Source organism: Leopardus geoffroyi, chromosome B3 (genome assembly GCF_018350155.1).
Source record: "Leopardus geoffroyi isolate Oge1 chromosome B3, O.geoffroyi_Oge1_pat1.0, whole genome shotgun sequence".
In the NCBI taxonomy this organism is placed as follows: Eukaryota; Metazoa; Chordata; class Mammalia; order Carnivora; family Felidae; genus Leopardus; species Leopardus geoffroyi.
Genome location: NC_059337.1, coordinates 120,286,788 through 120,297,619, shown reverse-complemented (window position 1 = coordinate 120,297,619; position 10,832 = coordinate 120,286,788). Strand labels below are relative to the sequence as shown.

The 10,832-nt window shown below is 41.1% G+C and overlaps 1 protein-coding gene across 1 annotated transcript in view; it reads left to right on the top strand.

Moving 5' to 3' along the window:
• Positions 1-369: 369 nt before the first annotated feature.
• Positions 370-10,832, top strand: part of NEK9 (NIMA related kinase 9) — a 39,729-nt gene continuing 29,266 nt past the window's right edge. The window contains exons 1-6 of the mRNA XM_045451541.1: positions 370-728; positions 3,039-3,216; positions 5,132-5,187; positions 5,721-5,791; positions 7,608-7,713; positions 10,166-10,297. Coding sequence (XP_045307497.1) covers positions 510-728; positions 3,039-3,216; positions 5,132-5,187; positions 5,721-5,791; positions 7,608-7,713; positions 10,166-10,297 — 762 coding nt within the window. The 5' untranslated portion in view covers positions 370-509. The remainder of the gene's footprint in view (positions 729-3,038; positions 3,217-5,131; positions 5,188-5,720; positions 5,792-7,607; positions 7,714-10,165; positions 10,298-10,832) is intronic.

Genomic DNA, 10,832 nt, shown 5'->3' with positions numbered 1-10,832 from the left:
CTGGGCCCACCTACTGAGATGACAGGTAGTAAATATTTCCGCTTCCTATAGTATCTTTAATATCTCCCTAAACAAAGAGCACTGTCCAACGTGGAATCACTTGCCCTTGAGATAGGCCTGGCGCCAAGAGGTGACTGGGCGACCTCCGGACCTCGAAGCTGTCTGGGGACCTGACCAGGGATCGGGGAAGTGGTCTACAGACCCGTCGGTGATCCCCTGCCGTGTCTGGAGCCCTTCGGTCCCACGGCGTCCCCACCAGCGCCCGCCAAGCCCGGCCCGCCCGTGAGGGAGGGAGGGAAGCCGAGGCCTCCGGGCTAAGCAAGCGGGCCAGCGCAGGCGGAGGAAAGCCCGCCGGGCCGGAAGCACCAGGAACTGTTTCCGGGTCAGGGGGGAAGGAGCCACCATGGAGCCTCGCGGGGTTGCGGGGCTGACGGAGCCGCGCGCCGGCGTCTGAAGCGAGAGAGGCTCAGCGCGGTCAGCCTGAGAGAGGCTCATCCGCGGCCGCCGCCATGTCGGTGCTGGGCGAGTACGAGCGACACTGCGATTCCATCAACTCGGACTTTGGGAGCGAGTCCGGGGGTGGCGGGGACTCGGGCCCGGGGCCCAGTGCTGGTCCGGGGCCGCGAGCCGGCGGCGGCGCGGCGGAGCAGGAGGAGCTGCACTACATCCCCATCCGCGTCCTGGGCCGCGGCGCCTTCGGGGAGGCCACGCTGTACCGCCGCACCGAGGTAGCGGCCCCTGGCTCCGGCCGACCCAGCCCCTCCTTCGCCGCCCCGCTTCCCAGCCCCGACCGGTTCCCGGCTTTGCCTGCGGCTTGCGCCTTCTGCTCGCTTAGGTTTGCGCAGCCGCAGGCGGGGTGTGTGTCTCGGGGTCTTCTCCAGTCTCCGGCTCACCGGCACCGGGAATCCGTCAGATCACTGTTTTTGCTAACTGGGCGTTTCTGTCGAACCCGGGGAAGGGAGCAAGTCATTGAACTTTCTCTGAGCCTTAGCTTACCCATCTGTAAATTGGGGTTAATGATAACTACCTTCAAAAATAATCTTTATTTTTTTACGCTTACTTTGAGAATCGAACGAAGGTACTTTTTGCAAACTGTAAATTAAAAATGGCATACGAATGTGAAGTGTTGTCAAAACTTCCTTCCTCATGCAGTATAGCTCTCCAGGGTCGGGATGGAGAGGAGGGGCGTAGCTTCAGAATTCCCACAATCAGTGGCAACTCGGCTGTCTTTGCCGTTATCTTTAAGTTCAGGTATGAACATTTAATTGCAGATTTTTCTAGAACGTCACTGAGAGGGTCATCGCTGTCTTCATCAATGTTTATCCCGCAGTGTTTATGCATGGGAAATACCTTTTTGGTATATTCTAAGCCTCTCGGGTGGCGAGAGGCAAAGAGACCTTTGAGAACCTAATGTGAACATAACCCCCCCCCCCCCCCCATTGCATATATACACATCTTTTGAAGACATTCCTAGATCACTGACCACCAAGTTCAAAATGTATAGTGATGTTAAAAACCCCGTAGTGGTGACTCTGCTTCCAAAAACTAACCATCAATTGTATTTGATCACTAAAGTCTTAAACTTGACGACTATAGGTGATGATGATGATGATGATGATGATGATGATGATGATTCATCCATCAGTACGCCATCTGCAGTTCTGGGGTGTGTTCCAAGCTAGCATAGTTTTAAGGCTAAAAGATGGAGGAGAGGGGTGGTTGCAAGAGAAAATTTTCAAGTGTTCTTTTTTATCCTAATGCCGCATTAATGTATGATGTTAGGGTTACTGTTAGTATTCTGCTTTTCTTATTTGTACTCAAAATATGAGAAAGAGGAGATGAGCATTACTATTTCTGTTAAAGTTAAACTAAGTTAAAGAAACTAAGACGGTATATTTAAAGGACTTGACACTTAAATTAGAAGTAAATCTTGGGCTAGCACAGAGTTTCACATCTCCTTATCCATGCCTTTCCATCATGTTGAACTAGATTACTGAGGTTGGTTTATTTAAATTTGATTACACTTCTCAAAAAATGGCACAACATTAGCCATTTGGCCAAATGTTTATTAGGTCTGAACGTACAAAGGTTTGATTAGAAGCAGCCGTTTCCCCCAAGAAGCTTATATTTTGATGGGAAGACAAGTTAGCCCTGTTAGTAAACAAATAGCATTTAAGTTGTATGTGTATATAAGTGAAAAAGGACGGACAAATATCATTTTAGTGTCTGAGTTCTAAAGGGAACGGTCGCACTGAATACTTGCACAGTAGAAAGTTTATCAGGATATCTCCCCCCCAAAAGTTTAAAAGGCTTAGCCGAATCATTCTAAAGGATAGGGAGAGTGATGTAGGTGTGGATGCTTCTGGGCTAAGAAGCAGTATCCGGAAAGAATTTCGGTGTTATAAAAGGAAGTGGGTATTGGGAGCTGAAGGTGAGTTGTTGCAGATAGAGGGAATCATGTGATACATAAAAGTTATAGGAGATACAGAGTTGCAAAATAGGGCAGGTGAGGAAAGTGAACTCTGAACCCTTAGGCATGACTTACTCCTATCCAGAAAACATAAACAGAAATCACTAGAGAAATCTAAATGTATAAAATTAGAGGTAAGTGTAATGTTTCCATTTTATAAGAAACTCTGGTCAGCTATAGATAACCAGCCTCTCCAGTTCTCCATTTCTCCAGTATTCTAGCCCTACTACAATGCTTATGACTAGCAGTTTGTCATGATGCCCTTCAGTAGGATCTTTGAGATCTATATCTCCTATTTTTTATCTGGAACTGACATCATGCAAATTTAAATGTGGCCACAATGTAATAGCATCTTAGTGCTTTGCTTTCCCTAGTCCTGCAGTAAATTGTAAAGCTTAATTTTATGAAGAATCTTAAAATTCTGTTCCTGTTTTGTCTAAAGGAAAACATAAAAGGAGTCCGTCTGTGCCCATCTAGGAAGTTTTCTTTCTAGGCTTAGAGATCCAGGTGTGGATTCATTCTCTGCCAGCCAAGAGGAAAGCACGATACCTCTATTACTGTGTTGTAGGATGACTCGTTGGTTGTGTGGAAGGAAGTTGATTTAACCCGACTGTCAGAGAAGGAACGTCGTGATGCCTTGAATGAGATTGTTATTCTGGCGCTGCTGCAGCATGACAACATTATTGCCTACTACAATCATTTCATGGACAATACGACTCTGCTGATTGAGCTGGAATATTGTAATGGTAAGGTAGACTTCAGTGGGACCTCCTCTGGCAAGACATTATTGTGCTTGTACCTACCTTGAGGGGGAGAGGAGAATAAGGTATATGCATTGGTGAAAAACTTCACATGGAGGGCTGCCTGGGTGATTTCGGTCAGTTGAGCATCTGACTCTTGATTTCAGCTCAGGTCTTGATCTCAGGGTTGTGAGTTTAAGCCTCACATTGGGCTCTGGCACTGGGCGTGAAGCCTACTTTGAAAAAAAAACAAAAACAAAAAAACAACTTTAAATGGATTTCTAGAGTTTAAGAGACATAAGTTCAGACCCTGGAGAATTTTGAAGTGATTTACAAAATAAGGGAAGGCATACTGCATACTGCATGCTCAAATTCTCTATTATGCTTATAGTTCCATTTTCAAATTATTAATTCAGTTGAATTTTACATTCACTCTTCAAGGTTTTTTCTAATGGATTAACATTAGTTAGGCATTAATGTTAGACATCTAATTAGGCACTAGAAACATAGTGTAGCTTGGCACTCCTTGGTATATTTAATGAAATCTTATAAGGGACATTTATTAATACTGACTCAGCCAAAACTGTCCTTTTGAAAAGTGATTCAAAGATCATAGGTGAATGAAAATGACAGATAGTAAAGGATGGCTTTAATATATCTGGTCTTTGATTACTTTGGACCATTTTGCTTAGAAGATAGCAGTATGTATAGCTCATTTGCTAAGAAAATAGACTCTAAACCCATTTCCCAAGCTCCACTGCTTCTTAACTTTATAACTTTGCACAAGAAACTTCTCTGTGCCTCAGCTTCCTCACCTTAATATGAGTTTATTAATAAACAGTACCTGTCTCCTAGGGTGTTGTATTAAACGAATATGTAAAGCCCCTAGCATAGTACTTGGTGTGCAGCAAATCTTTAATACATGCTGTCCTAGCTCTTATCCTTATTACATAGAAGAACCCTCAAAGCCCTTTCTTAAGCTACCCTAAAGAAGCTTTAGCTATGCTAAAGAAGTCCCAGCATATTCTTCACTTAAATCTCAAAGAGAAAGCTCCTAGAATTCTAACTTTTTGTCTTGACTCTTGTGCACCACGGTTGTTCCTGGTTCTGATCAACCCTAAATGTAGAAGATTGTATTAGATATTTCTAAAGTAGCAGAAGCCACAAGTAGTAACTTCCTTTGTGGTTAGGAGGGACTAGAACGGTGGTAGATTTGTTGAAGTGACAAGTTACTAAATTGCAGGGGAAAAGAAGTTGTGAAACAGAGCCCGGGCTAAGGCCTAAGTTATAGTTGCAGGTAGGAAGTAAAATGAACCCTGATCATTTGCAGTCTGTTACTTGATAAAGGAAAGGGAGAAGCAAATTCAGACTTATTCCACAGAAAGGAGTTAGCAAAGGGAGTAAGGACTGGAAACAATCTAAGGTGTACCGTAAATTATGGGAAACCTTTTCAGTACGCAATAGAAAAGGAAGTTGTCGATGAGATACACCTGTATGTACAAAACATTGCATCACAGGTACCCAGTGTTCTAGTAGTCACACTTCAGAGAGTTGTTACAAAAATATTGCAGATTCCTTTAAAAGGAGTTCTAAAAAAGAAAGTCTTCTGATATGAAGACATTCAAGGTATTTTGCTAATTGGGATAATATAGGAATGGCCTTTATTCTTTTCTAAAAATGTCATACTTCCCGTTTTTGTATTGAGCCTCATTTTTTAGGGGAACCTTTTAAAATTACTTTAGATACAGTACTTGAGGGATGGAAGAGTTTTGTAAAGAGCCAAGAGAGAAGAAGGGGTTTCCTTTGGAAAGGAAGTAGAATCCTTCATTTCTTTGGGTCACCTGTTAAAACCCTGGTAGATATAGAAGTCAAGCTTTGATCTTTATTAAGCAATTCAAACCTGCCTCTCCTTTAATTGCAGGAGGGAACCTGTATGACAAAATCCTTCGCCAGAAGGACAAGTTGTTTGAGGAAGAGGTAATTCATATTTCTGTGGAAGGAAGCTAGAATTGTAATGCTGTGATTCTTGTATTCTAGTTCTGTATTTCCTCTTCCAACAATGAAGAGCGTTTTTTTCCTTTTGTTCAGACTCCCTCCAGGCCCTGGTTGATATTCATGAGAAAGGAAACCTCTAACAAGGAAGCTGTCTATAGCTGCTTCCTAAACGGTTTACCTCCACATCATGATTCTCTATGGGCTTTCTTTCCTGGTTCTATTACTGCATACTGGTATGCCCAGTTTTCTATACCTTTGCATTCTTCTTGGATTTCTTTCCACAACTCTGCTTCACCATATTGTATTTTATAATGACATTGGAACTGTTTTCTGATGACCTGTTTTTTATTTTTACCCCTACCACTTTTCTTTGTCTACTCAACCTCCAAGCAAGAGATGTAAGGTCATGTTGAATCATAACCTCTGGTTGTAGCTTCCTTTGTTTTGTTTTAGTGTGTGTCTTTATGGAATTTTTCTTATTTCCAGTCCAAATATAATTCATTTTTTTTCTGCAGATGGTGGTGTGGTACCTATTTCAGATTGTTTCAGCAGTGAGCTGTATCCATAAAGCTGGAATCCTTCATAGGTATGAGTAAAAGAATACGGGATGAAGTCCTCCCCACCAATCTAACCCCCACCTTGGATGTGCCTCCCGTCAGCACTATTATTTTCTTGATTAAGCTGTCAAGGCTTTTCCGTTAATATAATTTAGGAAGGAAAGAGTGAGTAATGAGGCGTGTTACCTTCACTTCCTGCAGTTAAACTATGTTTATGATCTAGGAAGAATCTCTTCAATAGCTAAGTACTACTCAGTCACTTCTTTAACAGATACTTTAGAGTTCAATTCATTAATTCATCAGTAAAGTCTAGAAGCCACTGAGAGGAGTGGTATTAGATTGGTTGGAATTCCCAGTAAATGTTCCCTGTGAGCAATAATAATTGGCAAGTGTTTTTAATTTTATAATTGAGTCTTAATTTAAATAAAAAGCTGTTGGGGTGCCTGAGTAGCTCATCATAATCTCACAGTTCGTGAGTTTGAGCCCCGCATTGGGCTCACTGCTATCAGTGCAGAGCCCATTTTGGATCCTCTGTCGCCCTCTCTCTCTGCTCCTCCTCGCCCCCAAAAATATTTTGTTTGTTTTGTATAATTACACAGTTTCACCAGATTTGAGGAGGGAAAACATCTTTCTATTCATTTCTAGCTATAGGAAAGAACTGTTAGAAGAACATTTCCACATTATACCCTTCTGAAGTAAGTCATTGATCATTGCTAGAGATGAATGTTGATTCACCAGTACTGTATTTCTCTTTTTGTTGGTTTGTTCATTCAGTTAATATGTGTTTCTCAATAGTTATTGAATGGCTACACTTGCATTTTCTTTTCAAAAGTTACAAAGAGTATTGTTGTGGGGTGCCTGGGTGGCTTAGTCAATTAAGCGCTGACTTTTTTTTTTAAGTTTTTTTTTTTTTTAAGTTTATTTATTTTGAGAGAGAGTACATGCACAAGTGGGGAAGGGGCAGAGATAGAAGGAGAGAGAGAATCCCAAGCAGGCTCTACACTGTCAGCACAGAGCCCCCCAATGTGGGGCTTGAACCTGAGCCAAGAGTCAGACACTTAACCAACTGGGCCATCTAGGCGCCATGCACTGACTCTTGATTTTGGCTTGGGTCATAATCTCACGATTTGTGAGATCATGCCCCGTGTTGGGCTCTGCCCTGGAGGCACAGAACCCGCTTAGGATTCTTTCCCTCTCTCTCTGCCCCTCCCCTGTTTGCACATGTGTGTGTTCTCTCTTTCTCTGTCTCAAAATAAATAAATAAACTTAAAAAAAAAAACAAAAAACATTTTTCTGTTTTTTTCCCTTTTTAAGGAAGTCAGAGTGTGAACCAGGCAGTTTATTTGTGTTGCATAGGATCAATTCATCTTTAGAAAAATAGCCAGTGACTTTATTTAGGTGATCTCTACAGCCGAATCATGTTGCTGCTGAGATGCGCAGCCTCTTCCCTTACCTTAACAGATTTGAAACTTTAACATCAACCAGTTCAAGGCATAAATGGTAGTTGAAGAGGCAGTGCACTTTATAGGAATTACAGGATTACCTGGGACACTATATTTTCCATCCAGCCCTCAATTTTCCTAACGTCCTCCGTGGTGTGGGAGACATGCCTGTGCTATGAAGCCCTGGAGAATGAAGTTAATTCTCTGCCTCTAGCCCCTCAAATTCCCTTTTCAATGTTAAAGTATGTGTGAAAGTGGTGACCACTGTTTTGGATCCTGTAACAGTCTGAGCAAGGGTAACCACACATTTTATTCTGTACTAATTCCGGGCAGAGTTGGGGATGAAGCAAAATATATGGTAATATATGGTAAATAATAAATATATGGTATCTTTTTTTTCCAGAGATATAAAGACATTAAATATTTTTCTGACCAAGGCAAACCTGATAAAACTTGGAGATTATGGCCTAGCAAAGAAACTTAATTCTGAGTATTCCATGGCTGAGACGGTAAGTATGTGTTGCCCTTGTCATACTTTTTCTTTTCTTTTCCTTTCCAGTACCATGAGATAGTGTACACTCTAAATCTCACACACTTTTCTCAGTATTCTTGCAAGTTCTCCATATTTATAAAGCAAGTCTTCAGGAGTGTTTTTTCCTGGGCTTGCTAACAGGCATTTACATGCTGAGATGTTCTTTCAAGAGTCATTGTCCACATCACAGCTCTGACCTCATAGCCCTTTCTAACACTGACCAGGAGACTTTTCTAAAAACAGGAAAATGCTCTATCATTTTTTCCAGCCTAGGATCTTTAGTGGGTTTCAGTTTATCTCTTATTTAATATTTGAGCTTAGGATGTTAGACATCTCTTTTTGTGTTTCCTCTGAATTTTTCTGGTGCAGAAGCCTGATATTACAAATAAAGGCTGATGCCCAGAGAACAGTCTGATCTTAATATCATACATAGTCTGAACTGCAGGGCTCCCTTCTTCCCTGATCCTTACTTAGAAAGACCATTGGTAGGGCGCCTGGGCGGCTCAGTCAGTTAAGCATCCGACTTCGGCTCAGACGGCTCAGAGCTGAGCTCAGTGCTGACAGCTCAGAGCCTGGAGCCTGCTTCAGATTCTGTATCTCCCTCTCTCTCTGCCCTACCCCTGCTCACATTGTCTCAAAAATAAACATTAAAAAAGTTTTTTTAAAGAAAGACCATTGGTAAAGAGTAGACATACGTTGATTTTTAAGGACAGTGATTTCATTTTTTTAGGAATTATAAGACCCAGTTATTACTCTTCTGGTTTCATACTGCCCTGTCCTTGAACTTGAAAATGTGAGTTAATTAAATGAATTTTGTCCTGTTGGTGTTTTTTTTGATAATGTTAAGATATGCCTATAAGCAATTTAGAGCCATCCAAGGATGCTGATAGCCAAGGTTGGGAGTCTCTGCTTCAAAGGAAGCAATCGTGTCCTTATATGAGTTTTTCTCATCAACAGTATTCTGGTAAAACCAAAACTTGACTTTTTTTTTTAACAAGTTTAAAGAAAGAATGATAGGAAAATTTATAAATGCCATATAAGTCATCTAAAAATTACTGGCTTTGCTGATTAAACATGGCTATCACACTCTGGAAAACAGTGTGGAGCTTCCTCAAAAAATTCTAAATAGATCTACCCTATGACCCAGCAATAGCACTACTAGGAGTTTACCCAAGGGATACAGGATTGCTGATGCATAGGGGCACTTGTACCCCATGTTTATAGCAGCACTTTCAACAATAGCCAAACTATGGAAAGAGCCTAAATGTCCATCAACTGATGAATGGATAAAGAAATTGTGGTTTATATACACAATGGAATACTACTTGGCAATGAGAAAGAATGAAATATGGCCTTTTGTAGCAACGTGGATGGAACAGGAAAGTGTTATGCTAAGTGAAATAAGTCATACAGAAAGACAGATTCCATATGTTTTCACTCTTATATGGATCCTGAGGAACTTCACAGAAGACTATGGGGGAGGGAAAAAAAGTTAGGGAGGGAGGGAGGCAAACCATAAGAGACTCTTAAAATCTGAGAATAAACTGAGGGTTGATGGGGGGTGGGAGGGAGGGGAAAGGAGCTGATGGGCATTGAGGGGGGCACCTGTTGGGATGAGCACTGGGTGTTGTATGGAAACCAATTAGACAATAAATTTCGTATTAAGAAAAATAAACATGGCTATCAGTTTTATTAGAACTTCTGGGGTACATGGGCACAACCACCATTCAGGATATTTTTATTTCCAAACCCATTCTTTTTTAGAGAGAGAACAGGATAGAGGGACAGAGGCGGAGAGAGAGAGAGAGAATATCTTAAGCAGGCTCTATGCTCAACACAGCCTGAGGCAGGGCTCAATCCCACTACCCTGGGATCATGACCCAAGCCAAAATCAAGAGTCAGACGCTCAACCGACTGAGTCACCCAGATACCCCTCCAAACCCATTCTTCAAGGCAGAAGATCTTTTTTAAATTTGAAAGAAATTCACTAGCTGTGTTGGTATTGCAGATGTCAAACTGAGTCATTTATAGAGTTTCACTACTATGCATTTTAGTTAGAACTTTGACCCCTTTATTCAGTTATCTTCTCCCCACTGCCAGTTCTTTTTATTTTTTTCCATTGGTGAGTTTTTACTGTGTTCTTATCTGTCTGAAGTCTTCAGTGGGCCTAAAGCCTCTGTGATCGAGGAATCACCGTTGTACCTCCCAAATACCACAGTGTCTTTGCCCTTTATCATTGGTCCAAGAAATTTTATGTGAAAGAAAATTTCTCTCCATAGTGGCATCATGTCATAAAAAACATTTTGGGATATACTAGTGAATGTTTCATAGGTGTTATCACTAGTTTGTGGGAAATGTACTTTAGTTGTTGAAATATTAATATAGTTCTCTCAAAAATGAAGTTACTCTTTGTTTTCTTTGTTGTTCAGCTTGTGGGAACGCCATATTACATGTCTCCAGAGCTCTGCCAAGGAGTAAAATACAATTTCAAGTCTGATATCTGGGCAGTAGGCTGTGTCATTTTTGAACTGCTTACACTAAAGAGAACATTTGATGCCACAGTAAGTTGTATTATCCCCACCTTGTCCTTCCAAATGGTATAACTCGGTTGAGAGAATCAAATTCATTTATCCCTCAGTTTCTGATTTCTTCAACAGAAATCAGCTGTAGACAAAAAAAAAAAAGTATGCAAGGGTTTAGTAGTGTATTATTAAATTGCTATGTGCCAGATTTATATTCAGTCCCCACTGAAATAATCCTACTCAAGTGCTTTAAGCATTGTACTTGAATTTATTGACTTATAATTTTGAAATTGGCTCTAGGATCCACTATGTGACACTGTAGTCTGGATAAACCATTTCATTTCTTATGCTTCAGCTACTTTTTTTTTTTTTTAAAGCTAAGGCAAATTATATAATACTCATTAAAGTGTTTTGATATTTTTTATAAAAAGTTACACACTACATCCCTAGCAAGGCTGTTGTCCTCTTTCCTGACAACAAATTCCTTTAAGTCTTTTTTTCTTTTCTTCCTAACTAAAGCCCAATGTAAAGTAGTGCTTCTCCAACTTTCATACACATAGGAAATCACCTGGGC